The sequence below is a fragment of the Branchiostoma lanceolatum genome, chromosome 17 (genome assembly GCF_035083965.1).
Source record: "Branchiostoma lanceolatum isolate klBraLanc5 chromosome 17, klBraLanc5.hap2, whole genome shotgun sequence".
Lineage (NCBI taxonomy): Eukaryota > Metazoa > Chordata > Leptocardii > Amphioxiformes > Branchiostomatidae > Branchiostoma > Branchiostoma lanceolatum.
This window is the reverse complement of record NC_089738.1, coordinates 19,606,782-19,623,009: the sequence shown is the minus strand read 5'-3', so window position 1 is coordinate 19,623,009 and position 16,228 is coordinate 19,606,782. Positions and strand designations below refer to the sequence as shown.

Below are 16,228 nucleotides of genomic sequence, written 5' to 3'. Positions count from 1 at the left end.
TAATTTCTTGTACTTAGGGTTATGATACCCTGATTATGCCTTCACTTATGGTACTAGTATGGTCCACCGTCTTGGATTGTGACCGATGACGTCATCAAATTAGTATGAATTATAGATAATAACTTACACGTGTATTTATTTATTCATTTATTGTCTTATTTTTTATCCGCATAGAATATGTACAATTATAAAACAAAGATAAACATGGCAAAAAAAACATGCAGGGGGGGGTGGTGGTGGCCAGATTGAAGCATATGTAGCTTTTCATGGGTCCCCCTAAACTAGGCAATTGGAATTTTTAGAAAATTATACACAATCGAGACTGAGCAAAATCAAGGAAAGAAAAAATTACCATTAATCCTAATGTAACAAATGAAAAAGAAGAGGAAAGTTCAAACGACTTTTGTATTGTTGAGGTAGGCAAGAGCCATTATGGACAATATTTTGAACAAATAAGGATATCTGAAATTTATTGATGTCGAATACAGTCATAACATTTAAATCATGAAACAGAGCCGCTGTGTGTGCTGTGAATGAGGTATTGGCTGCAATTATTACAAAGCGGCGCTTTTGACGGAGGTAAAGAGGTTTGATGGATGTGGTGTACGTGCTAGCCCATATTATATTGCAATAAGTTAGATAAAGATAAACCAAACTGTCATAAAGTGTCATGAATATGATTAGTGATAGCAAGGTCTTGACTTTTCTTATAATGCCTATGTTTTTGGAGATTAAAAAAAAATCAATTTGATTCTTCCGTGAAATTTTCTCGTCTATTATTACGCCTAAGAAATGGGTTTGACTTACTTGATTGATAGCTTTGGCATTGGTATATAGATCCTAGCCTTTTCTTTATAGTATATCTTGTTCCTGCCTGCAAAGATGATGAATTTTTTTTTACGTGAAGGGACAACTTATTTACATTGAACCATTGATTTACCTTATACAATTTATTATTCATAGATGTTACGAAATCGTCAACACTTTTGTGGCTCATAAATGAAATTGTATCATCTACAGATAACAGCGCAAATAATTTCTTTGATACTGAAGTCGTTAACATGATTTAAAAACAAGAGGGGACCGAGAATGGATCCTTGCTGTACGCCACATGTTAAGACACTTTGGGAGGAAAAATAATTCTTATTATAGACAAGATGTTTTCTGTTAGTTAGGTAGTCTTTAGCCAGCGTAAGGCGGAGCCAGTAAATCCATAGTTGAATAGCTTATTGAGAAGTATGTTATGATCTACTGTATCGAATGCTTTAGAAAGGTCAAATATTCCTATAGTGTGTTCGATATTTTCGAAGGATGTGGTGATATTATCAACAAGTTGTGAGAGCACCATGTATGTCGAATATTTTGTCCGAAAGCCATATTGATTTGTGTATAATGTATTATTAATTTTTAGGTGATTAAGAATCCGTTTATAAACTACTTTTTCCAAGATTTTTTAGAAGGCCGGCAAGATTGATATTGGACGATAATTGGTGAAAACACAGGGATCTACGGGTTTATACAATGGTATAAATTTAGTTAGCAGGGCGCTTATTTCTCGTCTTAGCCAGGAGCTGCATTTTTTTTAAATTCAAAACGATGTCGTGAATTTCTTCAAAAGAGCTTATAGATGGGTACGAATGTTGAAGGTATGACTCAGGAGAACGATCTGTTTTATCATTTTCTTTTGCCAGAGAGGGACCGATGTTAACAAAAAAATCATTGAATTTGTTAGCTATGGTTTTTGGATTTGATACTTCTGATTCCCCGTCAATAAATTTATTCGGAAGAATATTAGTAGCTTTTTTCTGTTGATAATTTCAACAATTAGTTTCCATGTTTTTCGTATGTTAGTGGATTGGTAAATTGGTCTTGGTAATAATTCCTTTTGTAATTACGAATCAGACTATTAAATTTGTTTCTGTACGATTTGTATCTATTTAAAGTTTATGGTGTAGGATTCTTGAAATATTTCTTGTAAGGTCTGTTTTTCACTTCTGAGGATTTGCGCAGACCTGTGGTAAACGTTACACTATATTACATACGAAGCTAGGAAAAGTGACCAAGCACATGTCGCTCGGCGGTTATACGACGTGAAAGTTGGCGCGGGCACTTTTAGCAACAGGCCGCACCACCGTCGAGATAGGGTTAACTCAAACTCCTAAATCACATCAAGAAGGTTTCAAATAAAAGAATAGAGATCACCTGTCTGGGAATTTCGCCTCGCGGCAGCGATTTTTAATAATGAATATGGCGGAAAAGATTGTGCGTTATCGTTTATCTCCGTGAATTAAATTGCTTTTGGAAATTTGCAAACCCCCACCAGGAGCAACACAAAAGCATACACGACATTTCCATACGTAACATTGCTATAATGATCCAGTGATTTTTCGGCGGCGTTGCCGATTTTGAAAGAAATGCGCTGTAAGATGATTCTCGCAAACACTCGCCACTGAACTACTATTTACAATGTAAACAGAGGCTGGTGTTTACATTAAACTTGGATCTTTAAACGCCAGTAGGGCGTTGGATCAAGGACATTATTTCGGGATACTCAACCAAAAACAGCGATCCTTTGTTACAGTAGGGAAATCCCCCATTGTTATTCAGTACTTCATTAAAAAACAAAAACAAAAAAAAAAGTTTTCAAGGACAATACGGACGGGGAAAGTTACGCCGCTCGGTACAAAAAATTGCGAATTTTCATGAATTTTGAAATGGAGATGTTAATTGGTTTGAATTCATCTTTTACTTGTTTTATGTACTTGTGCTGCTGTACATTGTACGCAGCCGAACGAATAAACGAATAGATAAATAAATACTTGTTTTATATGAGGTAGTGATTTTAGATACAATCTTGCCACTGGCATAGCTGTTATGAACTTCTATTTCATTTATATTTATTACCACGGTGCTGATAATTCACTGGTGCTTCATCAAAGATTGTGTTTTATTGCTTTTTTGTACATGATTACTATTTGATAGCTTTTATTTAAACTTTCTTGTACATTTACAAACAAAGTAGAAGTTGCAAGCCAAGACCAGCTTTTTTGAAGCACTTGTTTTTGTTGTTATCTGCATGAGTAGTTGGACAATATTCGACCGATTCTGTTGAAATCTACAACAAATATTGATCATAGAATCGCAAAAAACACTTGGGTAACCTTTGCACTTTACTTTAGGTGACTCATTGGAGGAGATATATTTTAGCAGAAATCACCAATCTAAAAATCTACGAAAAATTAAGAAATATATACCTACAGCATAAATGAATATGACGCCGATAGAAAGATCACACAACATTCGAGTCACGCGCCCAGTTCTAAAAAAGTTAACGATTTATCTTCTAGCTAAATCAAAGTATAGCTGAATATCTATCTTTCCTTTAGGACTAAAAATGGACTAATTTTTTTTATACGAAACATGAAAGTCTGCAACCTACATTGTCTCACCAATAAAAACGGTTTACGCACCGAACTTTCAGGGACTTTGGAAAACGCTCCTAAAACAACAGGAGCTAATTGATTCATTAGCATACAACATTGCCTTGACATGCCTTGACTTACTATTCTCTTGAACCGTCTGAAATTGTCTTCACTACATTAACATATCTATTCAGAGTTTTGGTATAAAACCAAGATCTGCCATAGTTATGCCAGATCTTTCCTTAGTCACTGACGAAAGATAGCGGATGCTGTCTGAAACGTCTGTTTCAAAATTTTATCCAGTTGCTTAACTATTTTTAGCGTATCTTATTACCTGGATGTCTAACCTTTATCAAGTCATCAATACAATTTTTGCAATATTTCCCAAGAAAGGGGCTTCTACAAGTCTTAAATAGGCTAAAATACTAAACTCTACGCACACGTACCTATTATACTGCCCCCTTTGTGGAGAGTTTTCGAGGGGCTCCAACGTACGCTTACTTCACATGCATGCCGTCATCTTTGTCCAACTCGAACTACTACATTACTACATGTTATCACAGCTCGTATCTGCCGCCGCCCCTCCCCGAAAACGACAGATTCATAGGCCCTCAAACTTGCCCTCACTGATTTTGAGCAAGTCCTAATATTTCATTTCCCATAGTATATGTGTGTACATGAAAACGTATAAAAAGTAAACACAAACAAAGAAAGAATGGCCCGCGACTTTTATCACACGTTCTTAAGAGCCAATGTCTGTAAGGATCAAACAATAGCACTCACAGTAAAAGAAAATCGATTTGGCTTATACTTTGCCCAGAGATAGTACTTGGCTCACAACCTATGAAAATAATTTCCATTCCGCTCAACACCCATCGTTGCCATGGCTACAGCCAAATTAAGTTTTGGGGCCATTTTGACAGATTGTTGTATGGCGATAACATGAAAAAAATTATTTAGAGCACGCTCACTGCAAAATTCTTTAACGTAGCGGAAAACACAAAGGATGCTTAAACTTTAAGGAACAAAAACCGTGTTAAGTTGATTTTTTTGTTGTGATAGCCTGGAGTTCCTACCAGAAGTAGATCACTTTTCGTGGTTTCAGTAAAAAGTGTGATTTTTCTAACTTTGAAATACAAAATCTAACAAATTAAGATATTTCTGTAATTTAGTTTTCTTTCAAAAGTAGACATTAGTGTTGTCTATAACATGAATGCCATGAACTTGAACCTCAAAGTAGGCCACTTTTACACTTTAAAAATTTGGATTTTGGGCTGTCTTTAAACTAATTAAAATACCAAAGTAATATTTTTCTTCTGGCTCAATGTAATATTTTTTCTGACTCAATTCTTTATCAAATAGTGACCTCAATATTGGCCATCACATGAATATTTTCAAATCCCGGGTTCTTGTTTTATTTATGTTTGGTAGGTAGCCCCTGAAAATAGGCCATTCTTTGTACTTGTCTCAAAAGTAGGATTTTCGATTGTCTTTCTGGTCAGGAAAATACCAAAGTAAGTGTGCTTTTTAAAAAGAAATGGAACCAGAAAAAAAATCTTTCGTATTTTCATTAGTTCATAGACAACAAGAAATCCAAATTTGAGGACAAGTATAAAAATATCATACAATCAGCGACAGTATACGGCAAGGAAAGAACATCTAAACTTTTGCTAGCATGTATTTTATAGGCAATACTTATGTCTATTTTTGACAGACAAACAAATTACGGAAACATTTTAGTTTGTCAGATTTTGTATTTCAAAGTGACCTACTTCTGGTAGCAACCACAGGCTATCTAAACAAGAACCCAAACTTTCCAAGCATTCATTTAGTAGCTTTTGAGACTTACAGCGTCTCAAATTTCAACTTTTTTGTAGCCTTAAAACATCGTGTTGTTTTGAGGCTGCCCAAGTACTTAAATCTATTTATGCATCGACTTCACACCGTTTTTCTAAAGGTTTAAGCATTGCCATTGGTCAAAAACGGTCCGTTTGCGTTTTCCGCTACGTTAATGAATTTGGCAGTGAGCGTGCTCTTCACTGTGTCAATTTCAATGTTGTCGCCATACAAAAATCTGTCAAAATGGCCCTAAGACTTGATTGGACTGTTGCCATGGCAACGCTTGGTATTAAGTGGTAAGAAAGAAAGTAATTTCTGGGGTTGTGGGCCAAGTACTATCTCTGTGCAAAATATAAGCCAAATCAATTTTTCGACATTTGGCTCTTATCTTCCCCACTCTGCGTCCCAATTGCGTGCATACCTTGTGCCGATCCCGGCCAGACGATCACAGCCACCATGAAGAGCAGGAACGTCCACATCTTTGCCGTCTGTTGAGTTTAGGTAGACTGTGGTACGCGGCGGGTTTGCTGTGTGCTACTTCGGCAGGATGAAGACAAGGCGCCAGGATACAGAGCGCTGATTGGTGTTGGCATCGGTAGGACGTCACAATTTCAACATCACATCCTTGACTCCAACGGCGTGTGGCGCAAACTTTCCAAACTGGTCCATTAGCTGTTACTTTGATTTGGTAACTTTGGCAAATCAAAGTAGTCACAGTGGCGTATGGAACAAACTCCCCAATCACTTGGTTCACTGACATTTGCACAAGGCAGATCAGGTAAAAATAATGTTTTTTTATTTCTATTTTCTATTGGTCAGAAATTACCCGCAATGGCAGCCTTTCTAGCGCTGAATTGATGCAGGGTTTACAGGTTTCACATAATACACAACATAACATATCTTATCCACACTTGCATTATGTGCAACTGTCGCAAGGGTCTGGGCGGCTGCCATTCGGTGCCACCAGGTGACCTCAATACGACCTTCCCCAACCGAAGTCAGGTACCCATTCACACCTGGGTGGAGTGAGGAAAATAGTGTTAAGTGCCTTTCCCAAGGGCACAAGATCGGTGACATGACAAAATTCGAACTCGGGACGACTTGGTTCTGAGCCAAACGCTCTGCCGTTGCGCCACACGACCACAAGTACTGGTCGGTGTTGTGAAGACGGGCGTGTTGAAATTGCGTTATAGTACCCATGTAACGACCGCTAGCCGATTGACGTGAGGCGCGCAGATTGTTGGCCAACATAGTGACCCATCCTGTCGGAAGCTCCCTGGTATCTCTATGTATACGGCACTGGCAGTGTTACCTCTGCCCATGTGGTAGGGCGTAGAGGGTAAAACACATTTTTATGAAATAAAACGTGACGAAGTAACATACAATAACACCTAGTCGTTGGTAATTGTATATTTAAAAAATGTGGACGAGGGCGTCACCAAATCAACGCGACATCTTTGACTCGCGTGTGCACGTACGTGGTGCAAACTCTCCAAACTGGTCCATTAACGGCTACTTTGACTTACTAACTTTGGCACAAGGCAGACCAGGTAACGAGTGCTGTTTACGGACAATTGACACAGAGTACAGTACCCTATACTAGCCTGGGAATCGTACAATCGGGAGCTCCCTGGTATCTCTACGTTGTTTTGGGTGTGTCCTCCGTTGATGCCGTGGGTGGTAGAGGGTAACAGGCATCAACAATACTTTTTAAGCCCCAGTTTTAGCTTTACTCGTGGTAAGACGTCACGAGGTCAACGCCAAATCCTTAACTCCAGAGGCATGTGGCTCAAATTTCTAATTTGCATAAGCAATGCAGAAGCCCCACAATTCATCTTATAATTAGTAGTAAATGATAGGACTCTGAATATTGCGACATGTGTAAGTTTACTTGAAAGTTAATCTGTGTTGGTAGAAGTAATTCTGAATGGAGTTTAAACTGTAAACGCCAACACAATAAATTGGACTTACCGAAATTTTCGACTGAACAGCCACAGTCTTTGTCAAGGAATGAACCATCCACTGCTTCTGTGACGTCACGTTATGCAGATAGGATACGTAACTCGGTGAGCAGTGGATCATATGTTGCAGTCTGTGGCGCCCCCCGTCTCTTATGAGGGATGGTTGTAAAGCCCGGACGTAGATAATACCTTAATACCTCTTGCAAAAAAAGTCTGATTCTGTATCTAAGATCGAGTGCCCAGGTAACTCAATCTGCATGTGTTGAAATACTTCAGAAGTGGTTGAGCTCGGACGTTTTTGTTCGTTGAAGCGGGTCTTGAGTGAACGTTCAGTCAGTTCAGTTAAAGGTTTTCATGACCAAGCAAAGATTATGTACATGTGTTAACATTTGCATAAACAGAATGGTTCATGGAGACATGAGGTCTCCGAACTCTTGTTCATTTAGTACCAGTACTTTTTCCCCTTACCCCGAACTCCGCTTTAACCAATTGACATCTATAGATTTACTCGTTGAAACATGTTAAGAGATACGTCAACTTGAGAAAAATTATCATTGACGTGTACTGGGATACAGAGAAGACCCTTTGGTATACTTGATGCCACATGCCGTAACCACAAACTGTATTGCACACATGACATGGCATGGCAGTCGGTATTTCAAACTTTCCAAACTTTTCCATTTCAAACTCCTGACAACCAGACCAGGTAAGCGGTTCTATGTATGCAAACAAAACTGTTACTTGTACTTGAGGGTGAACGTCCAGAAGGTCGATTCACGTCACGTACAGAGGGTTGGCTGATATCGCGTTAATACATATTAAAATATCTTAGTTTTGATATAACCTAACAGCAGCGTCTTACGGCAAAATAAACCCGGCTCGATATCGTTTAATTTCAATGATAGATTTTACACCATACATTTTCTTACAAAATATTTGTTTTAATATGTTAAAATATCCAAAACATTTCCTATGAGGCACCATTATCATCATCGGGCGGCTGCAAATCAGTCAACCACGCGATTCATCCAGACATGTCGATCAAAAGCCATGTGACATGTCAGCAATTGAAACTGCCCTCAGGTCCCCAGTAGCAAGCGAAGGGAACTGTTGACTCCTCATCTCCTTTACTCGATGTTGGGACGCTCCATTCTATAATAACACGATAGTTTTCCCCCTTAATTAGGAAGCCAACCGTCTGTTTAAAGAGAGGCTGTTATAACATTGTAGCAGCCAGCTACTGCACAAAGAAAGCTTTGAGCAATGATTCTTAGACGAGGAAGTATGGTGCGATTAGCTTATGAAGAATCACCTAGATATCTTCAGGCGAACATCGATTGAACATATTGGAACCGCATGAAGAAAACAGTAACAGAGAAGATTCTCTATTCTTGAAACTCAACTCTGCGAAATAAATCGATCACTTTCTTCATAGTTTTCATTAAAATTAAATTTGTTGATATAAGAAACAGTCATGTCTATGGGTACCAGAGTTGTGAACCCAGGTATGAGATGCAAGAAAATTCGTTATTGCCTATAGATTTCAAAGAGTGGATTTCGGTTCTAGCAAGGGATAAACTAATTCATCTACAACTACGGCCTACTAAAGCAATTTCATGTAACAATGTTTGGAGCTAAAAAATTTGATACAACTAAGACTAACGTCTATAGTCTGCGTTTATTTTCATCTTGCTTATTTCCATGTCTGTAATTGATTTCTGGAAACATACGTCTATGTACCTCATGAAGGGATTTGTATAATCATGTGTACTGCAGAAGAATCCATATGCACGCATAGGAAATTAAAACAAAGTCTCTATTTAGGTAACTATTCCAAGAATATTTAGCTGCTTGGTAATATCTCAGTATTGTCGGCATCACATCCCTGACTCCAGCGACCGGCTTGTAACGTAAACTCTCCAAACTGGTCCATTAACACGGTGGCATTAACGGTTACTTTGACTATTGGAACCTTGCCCAACGAGGCAGACCGGCCGGGCAATTGTAATTACCGATTGTGACATCCTTGACTCCGGCGGAGCGTGGTACAAACTCTACTAACTGGTCCATTAACGGTTACTTTGACTTACTAACTTTAGCACGGGGTAGACCAGGTAATGGTGGTGTTGTGTAAGACGGGCGTGTTGAACTGATTAACGATGACTGGTTGATGCTAGCAACACCCAAAACATATCCATGTCTTCTTCGATGCAGACCAGGACCATTAAAGTCCCCGTCACAAATAAGAAATTCAGTTCGGCCGAAGTGTTGGCGAGCTTCAAATGTGCATTTTCGGCCGAAGTACGGCAGACGTCCTGTCGATTACGCGGGCCTCGGGCGATTTTTAGAAATCAAAGTTGATCCAAATCACGGCCTTTTACAAGGTTAGTCGATACTGACTTCGGCCATGTCCAAGAGATGGTTTTCGACGGACGTCACCTGAGATTTTCATTGGAAAATACGGTCGACCCTCGGGCGATTTTGAAATTCTGCGAGCTTCGGGCGATCTACATATCCGGCCGACGCTCGCATGAATTGTGACGCCGGCTTAAAGAATGCTCCACTTCTTTCGTTGGCGCAAGGGATGCTAAGAATTACTATCCCTCCCTTCCCCTATTACTCATCTTCTACACATTAACAGATGTTCCTCCTTTAAAGTATTGAGGGGTACATTTACTTCAAATGTGTTCGAGTTTGGAGTACAGATTACAAATGACATACGTGTGTGACGTTAAGTGAACGCGCTTCAATGCCACATGTCGGAACCACTGAGTGTTTGCACATATGACAACAGTAGTGGATGTGTTAAACTTTACAAACTTTTGCATTTAAAACTCCTTAATTTGTACGAACCAGACCAGGTAATGGGTCCTGTTTATGTAAACGGCGTTGTTATTTGACTTGGGGTGAACGTCCGGATGGTCGATTGACATCACGTAGAGTGCAGAAGGTTGGTCAATATTTAGGTTGGCAAAGTTAAGACATACACATGAAAAACATCAGTACCTTAGTATAAGCGCTGTGAGTCAAAAATAGACACAGAAACTGTGAATATGATTTTTGCTGCAGGTGCTTTATTGATCTAACGTCCTCCTTACCATTGTACGTGGTGCTTCTATAGGTTTCTATATATAGTTTGACTCTAAATCAGACAAAAACGCATTTTCAAAGCACGCAGGTAGACGCCATTGCCTTGCCATTGGCTGGTCTTTGTAACGTGGGAGGTCCTCGATTGTGACGTCACTCCGGCTTGCACGAGAAGGCTGCCACGCCCTCCTGGGTGCAGTACCTGCCGTCCGGACAGGGGGCGCTGCTGCACTAGTACGTACTACCCCGGGCGATGGGAGATGGGTCTACATAGTACGCAAAAGTTTACTCAGTGTGCACAAAGGGGATTTAAAGCAATTCAAGTGTTTCCTCTATTGCAAATGCTTTCATGTACGCTTAGTTGTAACAACCATAAATTGTATTGTTGAATCTTTGGAGGTTTAGTTTCTCCGCTGCTATTATTCTTGTCAAAGGAAGTTTTGTTTTCAATCCAGCATACTTAATGCGTCTACAACAATAGCCTACTGAAACATTTCCATGTTACTAAGATTGGAGCTAAATTTTTAACATTTATTTTCAAATTGCTTATTTTCATATCTAAAGATTGGGAAACAAACATCCATCTATGTACCTGTAAGGATCTGTATCATCATGTGCACTGAGGCAGAATTGATACATACAACAGAAATTAACATAGCATTTCTATTTCGCTCTAAATGAGTATTGTTCAGCCGTTTGCTACTAAATATTCACTCTTCAACAAAAACCAATCAATCTATCAGTTATTCACTCAGGGTCAAAGTTTCACGGAACACAAATCCAGTCTGACGCCGGACGATTAGTTAGCCCAACACGAGAACGAGGCGCCGCTCTCCTCCTTGCAGTACATGTCACCTGGGCAGGAGGCGCTGCTGCACTTGTAGGGCGCCACCATGCGGACGGTTGGTGCTGGAACAAGACATATACCCTTTACTCGACCGCTATAGGGAAAATCAATTCTAACAAACTTTGATAGCGATGTTCTTATAGCAGTACTGTTCTTATAGCAGTACTGTTCTTATAGCAGTGCTGTTCTTATAGCAGTGCTGTTCTTATAGCAGTGCTGTTCTTATAGCAGTGCTGTTCTTATAGCAGTGCTGTTCTTATAGCAGTGCTGTGCTTATGGAAGCACTAGTCGTACAGCAGTGCTGTGCCTATAGCGTCGCATTACTCACCAAGACAACTGAAGTGGGTGATGAGGTTCTGGCAGGTCCAGTCGAATGGGCAGGTCACCATAGCGCACCAGTCTATTTCTGATGCAGAACAAAATATAATTATTTTGTGAACAGGTGCGCACTATTGTATCCTATGACGAGTACATCAATTGTAGTTTGGAAACTATTATCATGTACCAAACATGAACTTCTTTGCTAGTGATGTACATGTAGAATAAGTACACAAACGAACATATGTTTACCGAGTTCACAGTTGTCTCCGTCGTACCCGGTTGGGCATCGGCAGCTGTAAGAGTTGACGTCATCCCGACAGGTTCCTCCGTGCTGACAAGGGCCGGACGCGCACTCGTCGGTGTCTGTTTAAAGGAACGGAAATTTCGACAGGTTACTTTACAGTATTTGTATTTGGTTCTTTTTTCTAATGCCACTTTTGCCTGTATGGATGGATTTGAGTCAGTCGTAGACAGTCGTTGTCACTTTGCCTGTTTATTCGAGGATTGGTTAGAAGAAGCTACAGAAGTGTGCTTAATCCTGGCAAGTTGGGGAATGAAATAACGCTTAGCACAATATGTTTATTAATTTGATATATGTACATGGGCAAAACTTACATTAGCACTGGGGTAAATGTTCGCAATTACGTTCCGATTAATTAGACCGATTTAAATGAAGCGGCAGTCATTAAGTAGCATCCAGATTGTCTTCTTTTGTAATCAATTGTAAGATAACTACTTACTGATTTCACAGAGCTTTCCTTGGAATCCATCCAGACAGTCACAGAAGGTGCCGGAGCCGCCGAAACAGGAGCTGCAGTTGCCGCCGTTCTGACAGACGTTTGGCTCACACGGTTTCAGAGCTGCAATTGTAGAGAAATATGTAAGTAACATCGTAAAATTAGTTTTCGTAGACTTTTTGGCTATGGGTTGCCGTATGTTGTCTAACATTTAAGGTAATATATATATATTTGTGGACATTTGTTTGGACTGTTTTATGTAGGCATTAGACAAATGCCGAAACAGGAATGATTGCGTACCAGACTGGCAGACGTAGTTGTGCTGTTCCGTGCAGAACGCCGTCTTTGCATTGAAGTTGTCGGAGCTGTCCAGGAGAACACACTGGTCCAACGGGGACGAAGGTTCGTCTGCTGACCACTGCAGGGCGCCTGTTTGGAAATAACAAAAATAGACAACAAATAGGTGTCAAAGAGATGCATAAACCCAATAAGACGCACATACCATTGAGACATGTTTGGAGACAAAGTTAGAATAAAACAGTGTTTATAAATGAATTGGTATAAAAGAAAAGACGCTTACTTAAATCATTTTCCAATAATTTTCTCAACTGGTCAGTCAAATGTTACATTAAGCTTCTTACCTCAAAGTTATACATTCTTGCAATTATGAAACCTTAGATTGTAAACAAATGTGGACTAGTTCTGTCTCGTTCAGTATTGTCCATTGCTCATATACCTATAACAGGAGACCCATCACTGTAAACAATAGGTATCGGTGCGGATCTCATGGCCAGCCAGTTGGAGACGCCGGTGGTGGCCGCGATGGTGTCAGCCAGGAACTGTTGATGCTGTTGGTCTTTCACATCCACCATGCGGCCGCCATTGGCACTACAGGCCCGTGTGGCGTCTCGGTGGTTAACAGCTGAAGTGGAGAACTGGTAGCAATTCCCGACAAAGGAAACTGAAATCAATCATTACGACAAATGTGAACTGACAGTTGAATAGACGATTCCCGCGGACTACATTCGAATGCGTTAGATGAGTTCGAAGGTGTGCATTTTTAAGCAAAAATACAAATGTTGTTGAAATATGAATATGATAGATATGAATTTTCTAATGTTGACTGAATTTCACCATGAAATAAGCCACAAATAATGAAATGGGACGGACAAGCATTTGGAAAATTGTCGACAAATCGTGCACACATTGTTTAGTGGGTTATTGCACGTTAAGTAAAAAGAAAACGTTGCCATACAAGAGATGGACATCATGGTTAAGAAGTCTAACTTTACCAGTTTCACACTTCTTTCCTGTAGCCTCTTTAGGACAGACACACATTATCTCATCACTGGTCCCCTGCTGCTGTTTAAGAGAAAGCAAAAGAAATTGTTGCCATTCGACAAATGATTGTTATGCTAAGAAGCGCTTTGCATAAGATAACTCCCTACCGGTTTCACAGTTTTTGCCGGTAGTATCTTTAAGACAGACACAGCTGTAGCCGTCCACGTGATCCAGGCAGGTCCCTCCCAGCAGGCAAGGGTTGCTCGCACACTCGTCAATGTCTGAAATAAATACTTTTTGCTTCATATGAAGAATGAAAATCACAAGTTCTACAGCTTAATCATCATCATCAAATCGGGCGGCTTGCCCGGACTAAGGCTGCTCTCTCCCTCCAGGCGTCACGGCCCGCCATTAGTTGGTCTAGTTCTTCAGACCTCAACCCTACATCCCCAGCAAACACCTTAATACGTATCCAATTTTTACCTGAAAAAGCTGATCTAAGCTACAGAGACCAAGAATATTTTATCCATACCTTCTTCCACTTCATCAATTACGTGAGTGGCGGTGACGGGGTCCCCGATCCCGTTGGACGCGGAGCACTGGTAGGTTCCGACAGCGTCAGGTTGGACGGACCTCAGCCTCAGCGTGCCGGCCACCCTGTCCTCGTCTGTGTTGGTGGGGAGGCTCCCGTTGACCCTGCTCCAGGTGTAGGTGGCGGGCGGGTTGGCGGTGTCGACGGCGCAGCTCAGGGTGACGGTGCTCCACTGCACCACCGTGTCCGCTGGGTAACGGATGATGGTGGCGAAGCTGGGACCGTCTGAACAGGATAGCGTTCATCAAAGAATGAAAACATGCTAAAAAAAACTATCTTACTAGTATATGCGTCGAGTTACAGATTTTGTCCACTATATCTAGCTAGCTGTAAATCATTATATCAGTTTTAACGTCTAGATCTAAGTTAGGGTTATCTCAGTTTCAGACAGGTGATTTTTCAAGAGAAATCACTAGTCTGAAACTGAGATGGTTTATCACTAAATACCGGACAAGAACTATCTTTCACCCAATTATGACTATAGCATACTGTTTGAGAGCTGTTTTCATTGTTCAGAAAACGAATTGTGCTATCACAAAATCATATACAACCCCTTTAACTTATATCGGGGCACCATCCTGTTTTGAAATTAAGGATTAGCTTGCCTGGACTTTTAAACTTTAAGGATTGTGACCATGTGACAGAAGCTATAGATCTGATACTCGCCTCTTTTACTACGCCAGCGTCCTGTTACGTCCAATCGACAGCCAAGCTGCTGATGCTAAGAATTGGAGTAAGGCAAAGGGGAAACCCCCCTAAATACTTGAGTGTTAATCTTACATTGGACCTGAAGGTTAACACTGTCGGTGAGTGCGTTAGGGTCGTCTCCGGGAAGCTGTGGGGTTCCATTGTCAGCTGTGCAGGTGTACTGGCCCACCGCGCCCCTCTGGATGTTAGTGATGGTCAGGGTTCCCGTGTTCGGGTCCTTGGCAGCGTCGGCGGGAAGGTTGTCGCCTGTCCAGGTGTAGTTGGGGGCGGGGATGCCACCTGCCTGACAGGTGAGAACCACCTGGGCGTCGTTCTCCATCGCTATCAGGCCAGGGGTCGCTGTGACTGTCGTGTCCTCCGGAGCAACTAAACAAGAGGAGAAATGTCAACAGTGCACACCCCAATCACTATCCATTAAATCTACCAAAACTATCAATGTTTTGTAAATAAAACAAAAGTCAGTTGTTGTTGTACCTGAATGACTACCCTTCCTTTCCACAATGAAATGAAATGAGTTATTTTGCTTCAGAATTTTTCCTTGGAAGAAACTTTTTCTTAAATGTAGGGTTCGCAGCTGATAAACCAAACCAAAGCTCCGAAGTGAGACTCAAACTAAACTACAATTAAATAGCTCTCCTTCGTTAAAGCGGGTACCGATGTATGCAGGCAATCATACACATATTCCTTTCAACCAGAATCCATTTAAACATGCAAATAATACATTACCTTTTCCTCAGTTTGAGCCCCATCGAGCCACAACCCAGACATCCTTCAAATCAGGGCTACTCCGAATCAAGACGAAACCGATCTAAGCCATTCTCACCTGCCCGTGAAGACCAGCTCAACGGGAAGACTGCTACAAACAGGTTAGCTTGGCTGACAATAATGGGGACTGACATCTATTGAGCTTTTTTGCTCCTGAGCCCTTTTAGAGCGGGCCAAAGAAAAATGCAATGCATTTTTTGTTGTAGGCTACATCAACTGATTAGAGTTGTTTGAGGAGGAGGTGGATATAGTTGCTGTGTTTTAATGCGGAAATCGGAGGCGCCGCATAGCATTACGTCGTTGGTGGGTAGGCGTGCCCCGTTGCTGACAAGCAGCCGATTGATGGACGTATAAAGCAGGGTACGCATATCTATGACAGGTTTCTCTCTGTGTCGGCTGCATGCATTACAGCTGCATGATCTTTAGTAATAAAGAACTAAAATGCTCTTCTTTTACTACCCTTCTAACTTTCAATTTTAATCGTTTTCAAACACAAGTACGGAAGAGACGGAACTCTTCACTAGTGGACAATGACAATGAAGTATTACCATCTAATTTGGTATCTGGGCAAGATATCAATGTATATAAAAATGACAATGATGTGGTACTAACTGATTCCGTATCAGGGCAAGATATCAATGTATATGAAAATGATGACGAAATATCAC

The 16,228-nt window shown here is 40.7% G+C and overlaps 1 protein-coding gene and 1 long non-coding RNA gene across 2 annotated transcripts; both read right to left on the bottom strand.

Annotated features, from left to right (window-relative positions):
• Window positions 1–10,274: 10,274 nt before the first annotated feature.
• Window positions 10,275–11,563, bottom strand: LOC136423567 (uncharacterized). The gene is made up of 2 exons (XR_010753755.1): window positions 11,485–11,563; window positions 10,275–11,218 (listed from the first exon to the last, which is right to left on the bottom strand). It is a non-coding gene; the product is annotated as an uncharacterized lncRNA (long non-coding RNA).
• Window positions 11,564–13,977: 2,414 nt separating this feature from the next.
• Window positions 13,978–15,155, bottom strand: LOC136423555 (tyrosine-protein kinase-like otk). Its single transcript, XM_066411775.1, has 2 exons — window positions 14,868–15,155; window positions 13,978–14,312 (listed from the first exon to the last, which is right to left on the bottom strand). The coding sequence occupies exons 1-2, from the start codon at window positions 15,112–15,114 to the stop codon at window positions 13,993–13,995; spliced, it is 567 nt and encodes a 188-aa protein (XP_066267872.1). The 5' UTR covers window positions 15,115–15,155; the 3' UTR covers window positions 13,978–13,992.
• Window positions 15,156–16,228: the final 1,073 nt, after the last annotated feature.

What these genes read in the sequence shown, in the direction of transcription:
- LOC136423555 (XM_066411775.1), bottom strand. Translation starts at nt 15,114, where the DNA reads ATGGAGAACGACGCCCAGGTGGTTCTCACCTGTCAGGCAGGTGGCATC. An exon ending in TGTTAACCTTCAGGTCCAAT is followed by an intron (nt 14,313 to 14,867) that starts GTAAGATTAACA and finishes TATCCTGTTCAG; the next exon opens with ACGGTCCCAGCTTCGCCACC.